The sequence below is a fragment of the Phocoena sinus genome, chromosome 11 (genome assembly GCF_008692025.1).
Source record: "Phocoena sinus isolate mPhoSin1 chromosome 11, mPhoSin1.pri, whole genome shotgun sequence".
NCBI lineage: Eukaryota > Metazoa > Chordata > Mammalia > Artiodactyla > Phocoenidae > Phocoena > Phocoena sinus.
In genome coordinates this window covers 82,960,401-82,978,997 of record NC_045773.1, presented here as the reverse complement: position 1 = coordinate 82,978,997, position 18,597 = coordinate 82,960,401, and the positions used below count along the sequence as shown (strand labels likewise).

Below are 18,597 nucleotides of genomic sequence, written 5' to 3'. Positions count from 1 at the left end.
AACAACTGGATGTATACCCAGCCCCCCAAATTTGTCATTACTAAGGGGACATGGGACCCTTAGGATTGATGTGGTTGAATCAGAACCCCATTCCTGAGGCTAAGAGAGGGACTCTGCCTTCCCTGGAGCACAAGGCAGGGAGGAAAGGGACACCTCAACAAAATTGAGTCTATATTAGAAAGGAAGAGGGCAAATGACTTTTGGCAAGGCACTTGCACTGCCTGATGTAAGGGCCTTCTAGACAGACAGAAGGAGCACCCACCAAGTTCATTCATATTCAAGTGCCAAGCACTAAATTAGGTACTGAGGACATAAAGCACTTGAGTGTGCATCAGAATCACCCAGAGGGCTTGTTAAAGGACAGATTGCTGGTCCCATTCCCAAGTTTCTGTTTCATTAGCTCTGGGGGAGATCTGAGAAGTCGGCTTACTAAAAAGTGCCCAGCAGACACAGTGCTGCTTATTTGGTAGGAGGCTTTGAGAACATCTAATATATGGTGAAGAACAAGCTACCAAAGCCCCTGCCCACATGAGCTTCCTGGTGGCAAAGATAAGTGTATGATAGAAGAAGGTGAAGGGTGTAGATGTCAAACAATGAAGTTTAAATTTATTTTGGAGACGACAAAAATTTATAGAAAGCTTCTGAGCAGGGACTGACATAATTGGCTCCAGTGTTAGGAAGGTGTCTCTAATGGCAGTAGAGAAGGGATTCCATTCAGTATTTTGTCAAATATTGATTGGATTTCCTCTGTGAGAGGCCTTAGTTACAGCGGTGAGACAGACAGGCTGATCTTCTGGGGCTGATATCCAAGTGGGAGGAGAGAGATAATCAACACGTTGATAACTCAGCAAGATATTTCAAATAGAAGTTCTGAGGCCTGTGAAATTATTTGAAATAAAACCACGTGCTGTGATAGTAACTACGTGATGCTTTAGATAAGGGAACCCACAACCCAGGGAATAAAAGTTCCAGGCCAAGGCAGGGAGGAGTTTGTGCTCAAGGAATATAAGGTCTGTATGCTAGGAGATTAGTAAGGTAAAGGGGTAAAAATGAGGCTGGGGATTAAACAGGTACCTGAACATATTGGACCTTACAGGCCAAAAGGGCACCCAGATTCTTATTGTGTCATGGGAAGCTCTTAGAATTTTTAATAACTCTAGCCACTATGGGGAGAATGAATTTTATGGGATTAAAAGTAGAAAGAAGCAGGGAATAAAACTGAAAGCTTATTGCAATAATTCTGGTGAAATTATTAGAATTAGATTTAGGAGGAGAAAGTCAAAAGGATTTATTGAAGAGTTAGGTTTTATGGGTGAAGAATCAAGTAGCTAACATTTGTTGAACCCTTTATATGTTTAGGAAACTATGCCAAGCTCTTTAGAAACATAAACTCACTTCATCTGCTCAACATACACATTATCTAGATGCAACTTTTCTCTCCTTTTAATTGAGCAAAGTGTGGGGCTGGTGTTAGACCCAAGGCAGTGTGGCTCCAGAGGTTCTGTGCTTATCTACTGCCCTGCAGTGCTAATAAAGTTCTTGGATAATCAAGAATTCTAGGAGAGGATGAGTTTTCTGAGACTGGAACATGACAATTTTTAAATCCCCTTAGCAACTCCATTGCAGATATCAAGTGAGTAGTTGTATATGTGAGTTTGGAATTCAAAGGCAAATGGGGACTGGACATAGAAATTTTTGAAAATTTTGGAAATAGATATTTTAATGTCAGCATGGCATGAGATTGGAGATTACCCATAGATGAAGGATAAAGAAGTGAGTTTATCCTGGAGGCATTCCAAACTTTAGAGAAAAAGAGACAGCAAAAGATTCTAAAGAGTGACAAGTGAGTTTGGGAGAAAATCAGGAGAGCGGAGTCAAAAAAGTCAAGAAAATAATGTATTTCACCAAGGAGGACATGACCAAGTTGGTGTGATGTCTAGAAGGCTAAGAACAAACATGAGCTTTGGGTATAGTTAATAGAGATCCCTGGGAACTCGGGTTATGGGACTGAAGGGCGGCCCAGACACCATCTGGGACAACTTCAGTACTCAATTATTACTTCTTTCCTAGGAACAGCTCCACTCAGGGCTGAGCGCCATGTGTGGCCATTATGTTTTTACCCTCTGTCTTGGGCCATCATATTTGATCGATGCAGGCATCTGCCCAGCTGGATCAATCAGATTTGTTTTCCTAGAAATTAGGAAAAGGAACTGAAGAAAAAGATAGGACCGAGTATTCACTAATTGCTTAAGTGTGGTCAGCAAACTTAACTTTCAAGAGAATTTTTTTTTGTTTAAATAATCTGGAATTGTTTTTTTTTTATGTTTACATCCAAAAGAACTTCCATTAATGCACTTGCAACTTCTTAAGAATATATGTAAACTATATTTGTTAAACATATGCATAAACACATAATCCTATGTTTTCACTCAGTCCTCACGAAAATACGAAATTTCGCCTACATTACAGATAAGGGAACAGTGGTTAGTAATTTACCACAGACCACAAAGACAGAAAATGGTAATTCAAGACTTCAAGTGTATGTCTTCATGGTTCAAAATGCCACTTTCTTTTTCTCTGGACCTCTGAGGAATGTCATGAGAAATAAGAATGCTTATAATAGCAATAATAGCCCAAACATGGAGCATTAACCATGTGCCATGCACTGGCCAAAATGCTTAACAAATATTTAATGTTATTCACCCCCAAACATGTAAGATAGGAACTACTCTTATCTCCATTTATGAGGAAACAGAGGCATAGAGCGGTTGGTTAAGACACAGAGACAAAGAATAAGCATCCCTCTGTACAAGCTTTCCAGCTCCTTTTTATCTCTGAAAAGGGGTATTGGGAATGTTTCTTGTAAACTTAATAAATGATTTATTCGATGACATAGACCCTGTTGAATATATTTATCAAGACTAGCAATGGAAGACAAGTTCAAAGGGCCTTAAGAAGAAATTCATGGACTTCCTCCTTAATCAGGCTAAAAAATAAACACCCCACTGTTTTAATTTACTTTTAAATCTCATGAGATACAGTCATTTTGGGCCTTCAGGCCTCTGAGAATCAAAATTTTTCCAAATGGGCTATCTTGCATTCTGAGTTATGAAGTGTTAAGACCTGATCTAACTTCTCGAGAATATATAGGTCTATTGCACATAGTGAATAAATGGTGACAAATTTACTCTTTTTCAATGTGTTCTTTATGCATTTTGTCTGTCCTTTCCTCTCTAGCCTTAAATTTTGGATCTTTACACCTCAGACTCTAAAATCCTAGACTCCAAGCTGTTGACAGGAATCCATGGAGCTCTGGGAATTCCTTTTATGAGCCCCATGAAATATCTATCTATGTCCAATATGTGTACTTTTTACCAGTTTCTCAAAGGAGCTTCTGATCCACATGTTGTTAAGAACTACTCTCCTCGGGGAAACAGTACTCTGAAATATCCAGATTACAACTGCTTAAGACATATGGATAGCCCACCCACCCGTCTCTAACATGTAATGAGCCCCTATTCTGTGTTCTGTCTAGCATGGAACACAGTGGAAGAGATGTCAAGGAGAGAGGCTCACTTGGCATTAGCTTTCTTTGAAAGAGCTTTCTGGCCAATGGAAGGACAGTCATACTGGTAAATAAGTTGAGAAAACCGTATTTGGTATGATAAAGTTAAGTTGCTGTAACAGAGACTCAAAAATAAGTTAGCTTAAAGACAGTCCTGTTCATGGAACAGATACACTATGATTAGTCCAGCTCTGTGAGGCAGCTCTGCCCCTCCTGATCAATCAGGAACTCTTGTTCCTTACAAGTCATTGTTCTGCCACCCCTAGAGCCTGATGGTCTCTGCTGGGTCAAACAAGATCAGCACCTTCATAGCTGGCAGGAAGAGGAAAGGTTTTAAAGCCTGGGAGTGTCTTCTACTTACACTCCAAAAAGAGCACTTAGTCACATACTCCCGTCTGCTCCCGGACAAGCCAGCAAAGTTATCTCACACTAGGGAGCCACCTGTCCAGCTATACCTTATTATAATACAATGAACCACTTTCACTGGAAAGAAATACCAGTTGTATCACAATAAACAGAGATGTTTTCACAGAATAAAGCCCATTCTGAGGACACCAGAGAATACAGTGGCATGCTGACAATCCTGAGACTGTAGAAAGTTTACAGTAGGTAAGAAAAGGAAATGGGTAACCCACTTGAGAACTGCTCATTTTGCCTCATTTCCTGATGTGTAGAGAACAAGGTGGGATTTGACTCAGGAAGACCTGGATTTGAAAGGCCCAGTCCAGCACTTTTTGTCAGGATACATGTTATGCAACTCTCATCTATAATTTAAGGTAAATGTGCTTGTAATCAAGTCTAAGAATATTCAAGATAAAGAATCAACATAAGTTGGTAAACATAAACCTGTATATTTATATCAAGCATTTATATCAACCTTAATAAAAGCTTCTTTTGGATTGAGAAACCAGTAGCTTTGGACATGGGAAGACAGCTCAGAGAAGCAGAGACAAGTTGTCCTGTCTGCATTCCACTTTTAAACAAGAAGAAACCCCAAGTACTCTTTTATTTTACTTAAGTATAGTTGATTCACAATGTTAATTTCCAAGTACTCTTATTGTTTCTCTGGTAGAACTTGACTGCCTTCGACATATTTTATGTTGATTGATCATCCCCCTTTCTCCTCCACCATTTATCATGTGATATCCAAGAAGGCAGACTGTTTTAATGTCTTCAGCCCACAGAAGTGTCTACGTCCCATTTTCCTAGCATCAGGGTTTACCTCTTACCTCTTCTGTGATGTTCTCCACCTTTTTTCACTGACAGTTGTGCAAAATGTCATCTGCAGTTTACTGTCCTGTTGGTCTCCTAGCTATAAGCACACTAAATACATCGAATATACAGTTCGACCTGAGGTTATGGACCAGCTTTAGCGACCTACCTGAAACATACAAAAAAAAAATCAGATAAAATCACCTTAAATCTACAGATTGTAAACAGTACTTGACCCAAACATCTTAAAATATTAGAACAGAAAGCGCAAAACTCTTTTTGAGTGAAAGAATAGGTGGCCCTGAAAAGGGCCTTTGGTTTTAGTAGGCTCAGGGAGATGGCAAACAGGAGTTCAGCCACCAAAGCCATAAAGAGTGCGGCCCTGCCGCTTGAGCGCGTAGACCACGTCCATGGCGGTGACAGTCTTGCGCTTGGCGTGCTCGGTGTAGGTTACAGCGTCCCGGATCACGTTCTCCAGAAACACTTTCAACACCCCACGGGTCTCCTCGTAGATAAGACCAGAGATACGCTTGACGCCACCGCGTCGGGCTAAGCGACGGATAGCAGGCTTAGTGATGCCCTGGATATTATCTCGCAGAACTTTGCGGTGGCGCTTGGCGCCACCCTTCCCCAGCCCCTTTCCACCTTTACCGCGCCCAGACATCCCGAAAGTACAGCGATCACAGCCGCAGCGAAGTGATCTCCACAGCGCCACTTAGGAGTTTTATAGTAATGTGACGGACCTGTTTGAAAACTGCAAGAGCAGGGGCGGTGACCACATTCAGTTCCCACCCTTCGCTTATTTGTCCCTTGCTCAGAGCTGTGGCAACTATGAGGGGCGCCTGAAGCGACTGTGGATCCTGGAGTTGGGATTTAATAAATGCTCCTATATATGGGTACGTGTGTTTGTGCATCCGTACAATACGGGCAGCCGTTAAGTGGGGCAACAGATCATACACTTTCCACAAAGAAGCCTGATACTTGTTCTTCAGTCTTTCCAAAATATGAAATAATCAGTTAGTACACGCTGTTGTCCCTTATAAAATGCTTTAAATACGGTTTTAAATAAATCATATCTTTATTGTTTAAGCTTCCATTAGTTTTGTCCATTTATGTTTGGTTAACTAAGCAGAGCTCTTTGGTATGCAGGCTGGATGACCCCATAGAGGGAACTAAAAATATAAGAAGGTTACACGTTTAAGAGGTCAAGTCAGGTTAAAAATCACTGAGCGCTACATTGGAGATTTATAAATATGTATATCCCAAAGTGATAAAAACCTTGTTCTGCTGTAAGTCTAAGATTTATGGTTTGATTATATATTTAATTGTGGACAGTTTGTATCTGGCATTGTATCTGTCACTGCATTCTATTTCTGCAACCAGGTGGCATTACAGTGTCCGGTCAAGCTCTGGAGACAGCCTTCTCTACATACTAACTTGTGACCTTGGGCAGCTTACACTCAGTTTTTTTCCTTTCGTCGATAAATGTTTAAGAAAGTGTAAATTATAGAGCACTTGAATTTAAAAGAGATAATCCAAATTGCTTAAAATAATATCTGTAAGTAAATAATCACTCAGCATTTTTTATCATGACATATTATAGTGTCATGTCTGCTCCCAACTCCTCCACTCAAGATTCACTCCTCTAAAGTGAAAGTCTAAGTGATTATCTAATTTACTAAAACCTTCTTTTTGAAGACTCCTCAAAATAATAAATACCTAAAGATTTAATTTCTGGTTAATTCCCTGGAGTTCCAGCTGACTTGGATAGCTTTGGCTTTTTCTCCATGGTCTGTGAAGAGGCCCAAGTTCATCAAAGCGGTTCCAGAAACAAATTCCAGAATGGCGTTCTTAACCTGGGCTATATAGATGGATTCAGAGCATCTGGAAACTTGTATTGAACAAAACCTCTCTCTTTGTCTTTACTTTATACTCCAAGTGAACCTTAGCATTTCCTCCACTTGTGAATGCAGGCAACAAACAGTGTGAGTGGCAGGACCTGTGCTATATTCATAACCATGTTGCAGTTGCAGCCGTCAATATCTCAATCTCTAATATTGTTTAAATATATTACACCTTCTAAACTGTAGTAATTCTTGGTCATATGGGTAATCTTGTTATTTAATGTATTAATAAAGAAGCACATGTTAATACTTCACCAATTTGGATATTTGATAAATTTGATAATGGTATTTTAATACAACTGTTTTCCTTTGTAATCCTATGTATATTATCTTAAGCACTGAAAAGCATTATTCTGGGAAGGGACTCATAAGGTTTATCAGAAATACAGAGAAGTCCATGGCTGCTTCAAAATAAACATATGTTAAAGACAAACAGTCTGAGGCCTGAAGAAGAAAATCAAAGTACTTTCTACCATCAATCTATTTCCTACTGAACATAACGCATAACCTATAATGTGTTTCCTATAAACCTATATCCTTGCTTAAATAAGAAAAGTAGTAATGAATATATATGCTTTTCAATTTCCCTCTCAAGGGAATTCTATATAAGTATGTGTGGGAGTACTGTGCGTGTGTATATTCCTTAATTCTTTTACTTGGATACTTTGCCAAAGTTTATCTTCCAAAGCATGACAGAACCCTGAACCCAAGAGCTTGTGAACATTTCAATAACTGATCCTTCCTAATAAAGTCAATGTAAATAAGTGAATCAGTAAAGCCCCATAAAGTGGTCCAACTCTATTTTATGCCTGTACCTGGACCTCCTCTGCCATCAGCTAGTGCAACACAAGCCCAACTACCACGTCAAGAGGATCATTGATTATTGCTTTTGCTATTTTCCTACATAAATTTTGAATGCTTAAAGCCCCCAAATTAACCAACCCTCTAAATAGTCACAAAAAGCTATGATAAAACTTTTCCAAACTAAATAATGACTTTTCTTATCAGATATTGCTGTTATTCCAAGCAGCCTTTACTACAGTTCTTGTACAGAAATCCTGAAAGAGCCTGTGTTATTTCTCCTCATATGAAACAGATTTCCCAGGTAAATGTCAAAGAGAATCAAGCAGTTGTTGAAGGCATGAAAAGCCAAAAACGTATAGAATGTCCCTTGAGAGCAAGCTATTGAAGACATAAAGAGAAGAATTTATATTATAAACAAAACTCAAAAAGTTGTCTCTCTGACCTGTGGATCTGTAGGAGTGTCGGGGGATTTTGAAAAAGGTTGAGACCAAAGTGATAAAAACTGGAAGAAGAAACTGTAAAGGTCTCAAAGCTTGAGCTGTCCCGGTTCATTGTAGAATATAACTGGTGTGGTTCCTCCACAGGAGATCTTTAATTTTTTGCTTTACTGAACTGTAACAAACACAACTCCGAGACAGAGCTGAGACTAGGTTGCTTTCAAGCTGGAAGCCAGCTGGGAACCAATCAGCGCGCAGTGGCGCTGTGTGTATATATAACACACACATTCTCGGTCTGGGTACTCAACTCTGAGTCTTTAATTTTTTTACTGTTAGGCATCCACACCAACAACCATGTCTGAAACCGTATCTGCTGCGCCTCCTGTTACTTCTGCGGAAAAGACGCCTGTGAAGAAGAAGGCTCGCAAGTCTGCTGGTGCCGTGAAGCGGAAGGCGTCCAGGCCCCCAGTATCCGAGCTCATCATCAAGGCTGTCAGCGATTCCAAGGAGCGCAGCGGCGTGTCCCTGGCTGCGCTCAAGAAGGCGCTGGCAGCTGGCGGCTACGACGTGGAGAAGAACAACAGTCGGATCAAGCTGGGTCTCAAGAGCCTGGTGAGTAAGGGCACCCTGGTGCAGACCAAGGGCACTGGCGCCTCGGGCTCTTTCAAGCTCAACAAGGAGTCGGCCACCGGGGAAGCCAAGCCCAAAGCCGAGAAAGCGAGCGCGACCAACCCCAAGAAGGCTACTGGGGCAAAGAAGCCCAAGAAGGCCACAGGCGCTGCCAGTCCGAAAAAAACCGCTAAGAAGACCCCGAAGGCAAAGAAACCATTAGCAGGCACCGGGGCCAAGAAAGTGGTCAAGAGCCCGAAAAAGGTGAAGACAGCCAAACCGAAGATAGCCAAGAGTCCAGCCAAGGCCAGAATTCATAAGCACAAGGTAGCCAAGCTTAAAGCGGTCAAGCCAAAAAAGGCGGCCCCCAAAAAGAAGTAAGAAAAAAAGACTTGAGTACCTTAAAGGCTCTTTTCAGAGCCACCCAATTAATCTTAAAGAACTTGTAATGCCATTTTTGCCGGAGGCGGAGGTTGGGAGGAGCGGTTTTATTTCCTCGCTCGGAATGGAGGTCCCCAGTGCACAGGAATCTTTCACAGAAAAGGTGGTTGGCTCTGAAAAGAGCCTTTGGGTTTTTCAGAGGTTGGCACTTAATCGGGAGAAACAAATCTACGCCCTCTCCCCGCGGATGCGACGGGCCAAGTGGATGTCCTTGGGCATGATGGTGACGCGCTTGGCGTGGATGGCACACAGGTTGGTGTCCTCGAAGAGCCCCACCAGGTAGGCCTCGCACGCCTCCTGCAGCGCCATCACGGCCGAGCTTTGGAAGCGCAGGTCGGTCTTGAAGTCCTGCCTGATCTCGCGCACCAGGCGCTGGAACGGCAGCTTGCGGATCAGCAGCTCCGTGGACTTCTTCTGGTAGCGGCGGATCTCGCGCAGGGCCACCGTGCCGGGCCGGTAGCGGTGCGGTTTCTTCACGCCGCCCGTGGCCGGCGCGCTCTTGCGCGCCGCCTTAGTGGCCAGCTGCTTGCGCGGCGCTTTGCCGCCGGTGGACTTGGCGAGCGGTCTGCTTAGTACGAGCCATGACAGATTTCCCGAAAGCAGCTAGCTGGTGGAAAAATGAAAGCCTGCCCCCCGCCCCCCCTCCCACTGGTGTATATAAAGAGTTCCGTTCTGATTGGACAAGGCATTTGTTCCTTGCGGCTCGCAGTGAAGGTATTGGTAGCGAGGTTCACTCTCCGACATCAGCCTCCCTTTGAATGGCTGTTTTCAACCCTTTCTCACCTTTATCTTCCTTATGCTGTTTCTTTACAATGTTCTTTGGCTTTTCTCCGCAGAACTTAACACAAATTATTACAATGCTTAATCTTGTTTGCAGAATAAAAATTTTAAACTTTGGTACCTGAAACTGGCTTTCTTTTGATCAACTTTTTGAAAAGGCGTGTTGGATGTGATTGGCCAAGAGATTTTTATACCCTCATTCAAATGTAGTAAGGCTAATTTTACGTCAATTTCTTGTTTTCTCTTTTTAAACTCTTAGAGATTTTTTAAAATAACAAAATCCTTTCCTTTTATTTCCCCTTTTATATTACAGGTAAGTCGTGTTTTGGTAGATTATATATATGAATTTCATTTCAGGATAGTAAAGGGGATAGTTACAGTATTTGTTATAGAAAAAGAGTGTTGGGTCTGATAGAATTGAGGACCATCAGTTTAGGGGTCCAGAGATCATATGAAAGCAGAACTCCAGCCCCCTGAATACATCCTCCTCTACCTTCCCCATAAGACTTAACGTGGCTTGCCCTTAAGTCTTATGATGAGCCCTTGCACTGCATTCCAAGCTATCATGCACCAGTGTCAGTTTTCTGGCTTGGTGTAAGACCTGTGGCCACAGGAGGAGAAAGGGATCCCTACTATTAAGATGCATTGTGTTTTAAAGATATATGTAAGTCTCAGATTTTACAAAAACTAAAGAATTTACACCTATATAGCTTGTGATCTGATCATATGTCTGAGGGTTCTTTAGGGCCATATTCAAAAAGAGAGGGAGGGGAGAGAGGAAAGGAGAAAGAAAGAAAACTTTTTGGAAACGATTATTATTATTTACTATTAAGGAATCTACTTGTATGACTACCATGAATCCCAGGCTGGGTTAACAGTGAAAAGTTCTGGAGGTAACTACACCCCACTCTGGACAGTCTGGTCTCTCTACCACAGTCTTCTCTCTCTACCTCAAATGAAAGCCCAGCTGCATGAGTCCTCAATCTCTGAAGTCCTCTTCATGGAAGATGCCAAAGCCAGCTGTGTGAGAGGTTTTATCAGAGGAGAGGACGACTTTGTCCTCCCAGAAGACAAACCCTCTGCTTTCTGAGGCAGGTAGCAACCCCAAACCTGCGCAGGCCTCAATTCTTGAAGATTTTCGGAATGCACTAAAACCATTAACTCTGATTAATTTCATGCTTGCTATTATATTAACAAATGTTTACTTTTCACTAACTATAACATTCTCACATAAAAGCACCCCACTACGTTTCACAATTTCAACTGAGCTTCGTGTAAAATGGTGTTAAGAAAAACTCAAAACTTGTAAATGGTACACAAGTATGTCCCGAAAAGTCATGCTGAAGCCTTTGTTAAGCTCTGCCTAAACAAATTCTAGCTCCAGGCTATGCAGTATTGTATTCTTTTTTTTTTTTTTGTATTGGAAACAATTTATTAGGAAAAAATATGGAAGCTTTTTTTATAACAATTTTGATAAATACAAATGTTGACAAATCAGAGTGTATAGAGAGCATATTGGTTATTTGGGAAATTGTATCATAAAATGGATGGGCTCCACAAATTCTTCGATGTACTTGAAAAAAAGAGTGCTAAGTCATTTTGGGCTGTTGTCACAAAGTACCATAAACGGGACGGGGTGGGGGCTTGTAAACAACAAAAATGTATTTCTCAGTCCTAGAGGCTGGAAGTCTGAGATCTAGGTGCCGGGATCATCGCCTTCTGGTGAGGACTCTCTTCCGGGTTGCAGACTGTCAGCTTCTCATTGTGTCCGGCTGTTCGGCCACGTCCCAGTCGGGCAGCGGTAGGTCAGTGGAGCGGAGTCGGCCCGGGTCTCCTCCACCCTGAGGAGGGGTCGACCGGCACCGCGCACGAAGCGGCCCTGGCGGGAGGGAGACCAGGGGGTCGGGGGTCTGTGGGGAGCTTGACTCGCAGTCACTTCCGAGGGGACGCTGAGCCCCCAGAGCTGGGGGCTCACTGGCCTCCGCACTCCAACGAGGGGGTGGTCAGGAAGGAGGGACGCTGTCCCTGGGGCCCAGTATTAACAATTAATTAGGGCCCAGCTCAGTAGAGACTGGCTATTAAAAACAAGTATGAATTACAGATCAACTTGTCCCACCAGGATGCAAAACAATTCCTTTCAACATGAGATAGTACTAAAGGAGTGGTTTAAATGATCTTGTAGGTCACCAACTAGATTTGCACCTAAACTTTCAACATTTACCAAGTATTATTCTACCATTATCTTTTTCTGAGGTTTAACAACTGAGGGCTTGCAGCATTGATGGACTTAATTACTTGTGATACAAGGTCTCTCTATATCATTTTTACTTAGCTAAAGAGTACTTTTTTGATTACTTTAAAGAGTATGATTAGTTTGCATTTCATAAGAGTGTAAACACATCTTCTAAGTTGACAAAATGTGATGAGAATCATTTTTAACAACCTGCTTAAATAAGGAAAATGTAAGCCCTTTTAATGAATACGTGGGTGGCTCTGAAAAGAGCCTTTGGTTAAGATTGATTCCTCAAAGATCAAGGATTTGAATACTGCAGTTTACTTGCCCTTGGCCTTGTGGTGGCTCTCAGTCTTCTTAGGCAGCAGCACGGCCTGGATGTTGGGCAGGACGCCGCCCTGAGCGATTGTGACTTTGCCCAGCAGCTTGTTGAGCTCCTCGTCGTTGCGGATGGCCAGCTGCAGATGACGCGGAATGATACGCGTCTTCTTGTTGTCGCGCGCCGCGTTGCCCGCCAGCTCCAAGATCTCGGCCGTCAGGTACTCCAGCACCGCCGCCAGGTACACCGGCGCGCCGGCCCCGACACGCTCGGCGTAGTTGCCTTTACGGAGCAGGCGGTGCACTCGGCCCACAGGAAACTGGAGCCCAGCCCGAGAAGAACGGGTCTTAGCCTTGGCACGAGCCTTCCCACCTTGTTTTCCGCGTCCCGACATCTCATCAATCTAATCAAGGTGCTTAGCGAAGAAGCAGCGAAACGAAAGTACAAATTTTCTTAACAAATGAGAAGCAATTATACTTCGAAGCCGAATCGTAAATTACACTGTTTGATTGGTTAAAAGGGTCTAAAAGCTTGCAACCAATTAAAAAGGAGACCTGCTGTCACATAATTTGCATACCACAGAACAACGTGGAAAATTTATCCAATCAAAGTGTAAAGTTTTACATACCATATTTGCATACTAGCTCTACAAATATCCTGAGTGATGTTTCCACGACATGCTTTCTTCTTTAACTTGGCGTGGTGTTCGTCATGCCTGAGCCGGCCAAGTCCGTTCCCGCCCCGAAGAAGGGCTCCAAGAAAGCGGTGACCAAAGCCCAGAAGAAAGATGGCAAGAAGCGCAAGCGCAGCCGCAAGGAGAGCTATTCTGTGTACGTGTACAAGGTCCTAAAGCAGGTCCACCCGGACACCGGCATCTCGTCCAAGGCCATGGGCATCATGAACTCCTTCGTCAATGACATCTTCGAGCGCATCGCGGGCGAGGCGTCGCGCCTGGCACATTACAACAAGCGCTCGACCATCACGTCCAGGGAGATCCAGACCGCCGTGCGCCTGCTGCTGCCCGGGGAGCTGGCCAAGCATGCCGTGTCCGAGGGCACCAAGGCTGTCACCAAGTACACCAGCTCCAAGTGACCCCAGCAAAAAAGTGCTTTTCGTGGTTAGTCTCAAAGGCTCTTTTAAGAGCCACCCACTTTTTCAGCACAAGAGCTGTAATGATTCGGTTCTAATATAACTGTGATAATAGACTCAATTTTAATTTATTGAAACGAACTTGTTGCTAACACTTGAAGTACACAGCATTTTGTTTTGAAAATAAAATATGTATTTACTTTCTAGGTAAATGGTAGCATAGCCTTCTCTTGCTTTCACTGCTCACTTTGGCTACAAGGCTAGCCAAGTGTGGACATGTAAGTGTCATTTGAACTGCTGTGATGTAGTGTGCCCTACGAACTGACCCCATGAAAAGCGAAGAGGATTTAAGAAATCCTCTTAAATCCTTGGCAATGCCTTGTTAGTGCTGTGTGGTAGTAAGAGGAATATGTACATGCATTCGATTTGATTAAAGCAGTATAACTTTTCTATGTATTAATGGGGAGCAGCACAGTTAATGTGCATAAAATTGAAAAACGAGTATCACTGGTTCCAGGATAGGACCATTTAATTGTAAGGAGAATTTTTCCAAGGTTTGGCTAATGAAAAGTTAGACCATTGCCGAACCCACTGGCAGTTCAGGAAAGAAATACCCTTAAAATATTTTGGTGCCTCCTCTCCCTTAAATTATGTTATTTTCTCTCAGGGTGGATGTTATGATTATTTTGCCCTAGTCAGAAAAAAAAAATTTTTTTTTAATGAAAATAATTCATACCACCACCACTCTTCTGTCCTATGTATACATATATAACAGTCATGAAAATTGACACTTTTCTCATAATCACAAACCTGCTTAAGTTTATAAACTGCCATAAATGGCATCCCATATGGAACAAATACTAAGAATGTATTTACAACATATTTTTAGGATTCCAACCCTGGTAGGAAAAAAGTACTAATAGTCTATAATCTTGTGTAATTAATGACTACCAGGCTTCCCATTCCCAACACAACACATAAATATGCACACACAACATACACAAAAAAATGCATAAACATTCAAACAATACATATAAAGAACAAAAGCAAAAATTTTTTAAATGTAAAAGAATGAAAACTAAAAATAACAGATAGCTGTATTTGAGAGTTTATGTTATTGTAAATAGTCAATTTTTGCTTTCTGTAGTCCCAGAGGTAAACATCTACACCAGGTCTATATGAGCTTTAGGGGAGTATATGAAATCCAAGAAATTACATACAGTAGTGTGTCCATATGTTCGTCTTCCCACCAGAACCGAAAGTATATAGCATTCTGTCAAATTCTAAAAATACTCTCACTTACTGTGCTAGGCAGAATGATGCCTCCCCACTTACGTCTACCTTTTAATCTCTGGAGTCTGTGAATATGTTAGGATACATAACAAATGGGAATTACGGTGGCAGATGGCACTGACTTTAAATAGGATTATCCTAGGGAATTCCCTGGAGGTCCAGCGGTTAGGGCTCCACGCTTCCACTGCAGGGGACATGGGTTCAATCCCTGTTCGGAGAATTAAGATCCCGCATGCTGTGCTTGGCCAAATAAATAAATAGGATTATCCTAGATAATCCAAGTGAACCCAATATAATTACAAGGGCCCTTAACAATGGAAGAGGGAATCAGAGTACAAAACCAGAGAGATGGCAATGTGAGAAGAATTTGGTCAGATACTGTTGGCTTTCAAATCTAGCAAAGGGCTGTGAGCCAAGGAACAAGGAAAATCCTCCAGGAGCTGGAAAAGACAGGAAACAGATTTCCACTGTTAGAGGCCCAAGCCCTCTGACACCATTTTAGTTCAATGAAATTCATTTCAGAATATTGATCTAAAGAACCATAAAATTATAAATGTATTGTTGTAAGCCACTGTATTTGTGATAATTTGTCAGACCACCAATTGAAAAGGCACTCACGTTTAAGAATTATTGATTGGGCTTCCCTGATGGCGCAGTGGTTGAGAGTCCGCCTGCCGATGCAGGGGACACGGGTTCGTGCCCCGGTCCGGGAGGATCCCGCATGCCGCGGAGCGGCTGGGCCCGTGAGCCATGGCCGCTGAGCCTGCGCATCCGGAGCCTGTGCTCCGCAACGGGAGAGGCCACAACAGTGAGAGGCCCGCGTACCGCAAAAAAAAAAAAAAAAAAAAAAAAAAGAATTATTGATTAATGTATTCAATGAGCTTTAAGATTATAACTACATATGTTTAAATTTAACAGTGTAAATATAAAAATGACTATAGATACAAGTAAATTCTTCCTAAAGTTGCAGGCTCACATAATTTTGACATTGTTTTAATTTTAACAGCGGCAATTTACATTTCCTTTTTGTTCTTCAATTTTTATTTACTTTTGGCTGCGTTGGGTCTTCGTTGCCGCGGGCTACGCGTGGGCTTTCTCTAGTTGCAGTGATCGGGGGCTACGCTTTGTTGCGGTGCGCGGGCTTCTCATTGTGGTGGCTTCTCTTGTTGCAGAGCACGCAGGTTTCGGTAGTTGTGGCTCACGGGCTCTAGAATTCAGGCTCAGGCTCAGTAGTTGTGGTGCACGGGCTTGGTTGCTCCGTGTAGGATCTTACAGGACCGGGGCTCGAACCCGTGTCTCCTGCAGTGAGAGGCGGATTCTTAACCACTGACCACCAGGGAAGTCCCCTACGTTTCCTTTTCAGCTAGTGTGTCTAGGGTGTCTGATTTTAACAGCAGAAAGTCTAATTTCATGGAGCAGCACTTTGTTCATTCATTATAGTATTATTACTTCTGATTATAATACTATATCAAAAAGCTTGTCTTCATTATATGTAAAGTGTAGGAGTAATGGGAAAATTTACCTCATAATGTCCATAAATAACTTCATGAATTGCAAATCAAATTGTAATGTTTGCTTTCATTGTAACTACTGCATTTGTTTACACAAAACTGTCAATGAGTTGGTTTCAGTAATATCCTTTTTTGTTTGTGTTTTGTTTTGTTTTTGGCCATACCACGCGGCTTCTGGGATCTTTATTCCCCGACCAGGGATTGAACCAGGGGTCAAAGCAGTTGGAAGCGCGGATCCCTAACCACTGGACAGCTTGGGAACTCCTATAACATTCTTTCTCTCTTTTTTTTTTTTAATAAATTTATTTTATTTTATTTTTGGCTGCGTTGGGTCTTCACTGCTGCACGTGGGCTTTTCTCTGGTTGTGGCGAGGGGGACTACTCTTCGTTGCAGTGCGCGGACTTCTTATTGTGGTGGCTTCTCTTGTTGCAGAGCACGGGCTCTAGTAGTTGTGACACACGGGCTCAGTAGTTGTGGCTCGTGGGCTCTAGAGCGCAGGCTCAGTAGTTGTGGCGCACTGGCTTAGTTGCTCTGAGGCATGTGAGATCTTACCGGACCAGGGCTCTAACCCGTGTCCCCTGCATCTGGCAGGCGGATTTCCTAACCACTGTGCCACCAGGGAAGCCCAACATTCTCATTTTTAAAGTAAGGAACAGAGGCTGTGAGAACCAAAGATTATTTACCTCACAGAACTCAAATTCCAACCAATGTCTTCTGATGCAGTTTTCTTTCAAAGATGTCTAGATAGAATTCAAAAACACTTCACATGTACAGATTTCTCAACACTTTAGGAAGTATTTTTGCATGAATTACCTCCTCTCCCAGCACTAGGCTACATCCCTTTTCTTGGTGCATTTCTTATTCATCTTTCATGATGTGTCCCGAATCAGCCAAAAAGGAAGACATGGTTAGGCTAGGAGATGAAGCTCCAAATCCCAAAGGCCTGCATGCCGCACTCCAATTCGACTCACTTCTTTTGTCTCCTGGAATAAATGCTTTACCTACCTGGGAGAACTGATGGTGATAAACCCTTCTGAGATCGAGAGTAAGGAAAATGTATGATTATCAAAGTGTCTGACGCTGAAACGAAGTGAAACAAGCAAAAGGTTTAAATCAAGGGAGGCTTGACACCATGCATTAGTCAGTGTCCAGTCAGGAAAAGAGAAAACTCTTGGTTATTTTTACAAAGATAATTTAATAAAAGTTACACAGGTTTTGGAAGGAAGAGCAAAACCCGAGCTGAAGTGTTTCAGAAACAACTGAAACTGGACCCCATATAGGGGTCTGGGCACACAGGAGAAGGCAGAGGTACTAGAATGTCGAAGTTTGGAGCGCAGGCCAGATGGAGGTAAGGCTCTGAATTCTGTGGGGTGGGGCATGATTCTGGGAGTGTAGGATCCATTCTGGGGAAAGGGCCGGGGGAAGCTGGGAACAGAAACCAATTCCTGGTACCAGAGTGCCAAACTACGGCTAGGATGGAAGAGTTCCCTTTCCTAATCCCACCCAGCCAGCCTCCCTTGCTTTCGTAATTGAAAATAAGGCGTGGTGGACAGAAACTCTTGGCTTTTTTAGTATAGAATATAGGAAGGTTTGGGAAAGAGGTGAAACAGAAAGAGCCTGTTTTAATAAGCACAAGGGCTTCTCTATACATAGACTTATTAGCAGAAACAACTCAGCCAACTCCAGTATCTAACTGCGTTTAGATAACATGCCCAAAACGGGCATCAAGAGGGCATCACAACTCCTCACATGAAAATGTAAGTGGCTCTGAAAAGAGCCTTTGTTTTAACAGCACCTATAAACATTTACTTGGAGCTGGTGTACTTGGTGACAGCCTTGGTGCCCTCGGACACGGCGTGCTTGGCCAGCTCCCCGGGCAGCAGCAGGCGCACGGCCGTCTGGATCTCCCTGGACGTGATGGTTGAGCGCTTGTTATAATGCGCCAGGCGCGACGCCTCGCCCGCAATGCGCTCGAAGATGTCATTGACAAACGAATTCATGATGCCCATAGCCTTGGACGAGATGCCGGTGTCCGGGTGGACCTGCTTCAGCACCTTGTACACATACACGGAATAGCTCTCCTTGCGGCTGCGCTTGCGCTTTTTACCATCTTTCTTCTGGGCTTTGGTCACCGCCTTCTTGGAACCCTTCTTCGGGGCAAGAGCAGACTTAGCTGGTTCAGGCATACTTGCCGAATTCGAAACGCACACTAAAGTATGACTCTCATATGCCTGCTTACGTCTAGAATCTCGTCTTTTATAGGCGACCTATGCAAATAAGGTGTTCAAGGATATCCAGAACTGATTTGATAATGCATTAGTGACGAGATTATGTAAATTTACTTGCATCACATCTCCTTTCTTATTGGTTGTCTAGTAAAAAGACGATTTTAACCAATC

General features: G+C 42.9%; 5 protein-coding genes and 1 pseudogene across 5 annotated transcripts; 2 read left to right on the top strand and 4 right to left on the bottom strand.

Annotated features, from left to right (window-relative positions):
* Positions 1 to 5,008: 5,008 nt before the first annotated feature.
* On the bottom strand, positions 5,009 to 5,490 carry LOC116762433 (histone H4). Its single transcript, XM_032649353.1, has one exon. It carries the CDS (start codon positions 5,439 to 5,441, stop codon positions 5,130 to 5,132), a length of 312 nt encoding a protein of 103 aa, XP_032505244.1. The 5' UTR covers positions 5,442 to 5,490; the 3' UTR covers positions 5,009 to 5,129.
* Positions 5,491 to 8,227: 2,737 nt separating this feature from the next.
* LOC116762392 (histone H1.4-like) lies at positions 8,228 to 11,249 on the top strand. The gene has a single exon (XM_032649305.1). The coding sequence runs from the start codon at positions 8,277 to 8,279 to the stop codon at positions 8,910 to 8,912; it is 636 nt and encodes a 211-aa protein (XP_032505196.1). The 5' UTR covers positions 8,228 to 8,276; the 3' UTR covers positions 8,913 to 11,249.
* LOC116762400 lies at positions 9,110 to 9,555 on the bottom strand (annotated as a pseudogene).
* LOC116762389 (histone H2A type 1-H-like) lies at positions 11,170 to 12,790 on the bottom strand. The gene is made up of 2 exons (XM_032649303.1): positions 12,314 to 12,790; positions 11,170 to 11,777 (listed from the first exon to the last, which is right to left on the bottom strand). Exons 1-2 carry the CDS (start codon positions 12,696 to 12,698, stop codon positions 11,512 to 11,514), a joined length of 651 nt encoding a protein of 216 aa, XP_032505194.1. The 5' UTR covers positions 12,699 to 12,790; the 3' UTR covers positions 11,170 to 11,511.
* A 1-nt stretch (position 12,791) lies between these two features.
* Positions 12,792 to 16,480, top strand: LOC116762423 (histone H2B type 1-C/E/F/G/I-like). The gene is made up of 2 exons (XM_032649343.1): positions 12,792 to 13,421; positions 16,396 to 16,480. Exon 1 carries the CDS (start codon positions 13,016 to 13,018, stop codon positions 13,394 to 13,396), a length of 381 nt encoding a protein of 126 aa, XP_032505234.1. The 5' UTR covers positions 12,792 to 13,015; the 3' UTR covers positions 13,397 to 13,421; positions 16,396 to 16,480.
* A 43-nt stretch (positions 16,481 to 16,523) lies between these two features.
* On the bottom strand, positions 16,524 to 18,421 carry LOC116762425 (histone H2B type 1-C/E/F/G/I-like). The gene has a single exon (XM_032649345.1). It carries the CDS (start codon positions 18,382 to 18,384, stop codon positions 18,004 to 18,006), a length of 381 nt encoding a protein of 126 aa, XP_032505236.1. The 5' UTR covers positions 18,385 to 18,421; the 3' UTR covers positions 16,524 to 18,003.
* Positions 18,422 to 18,597: the final 176 nt, after the last annotated feature.

Bases quoted from the DNA above. Each gene is read 5' to 3' on its own strand.
- LOC116762425 (XM_032649345.1), bottom strand. From the start codon at position 18,384: ATGCCTGAACCAGCTAAGTCTGCTCTTGCCCCGAAGAAGGGTTCCAAG.
- LOC116762433 (XM_032649353.1), bottom strand. From the start codon at position 5,441: ATGTCTGGGCGCGGTAAAGGTGGAAAGGGGCTGGGGAAGGGTGGCGCC.
- LOC116762423 (XM_032649343.1), top strand. From the start codon at position 13,016: ATGCCTGAGCCGGCCAAGTCCGTTCCCGCCCCGAAGAAGGGCTCCAAG.
- LOC116762389 (XM_032649303.1), bottom strand. From the start codon at position 12,698: ATGTCGGGACGCGGAAAACAAGGTGGGAAGGCTCGTGCCAAGGCTAAG. The intron at 11,778-12,313 runs GCAAGTAAACTG...ACTGGGCCCCAG, and splicing joins GAGCCACCACAAGGCCAAGG to GGACAGCGTCCCTCCTTCCT.
- LOC116762392 (XM_032649305.1), top strand. From the start codon at position 8,277: ATGTCTGAAACCGTATCTGCTGCGCCTCCTGTTACTTCTGCGGAAAAG.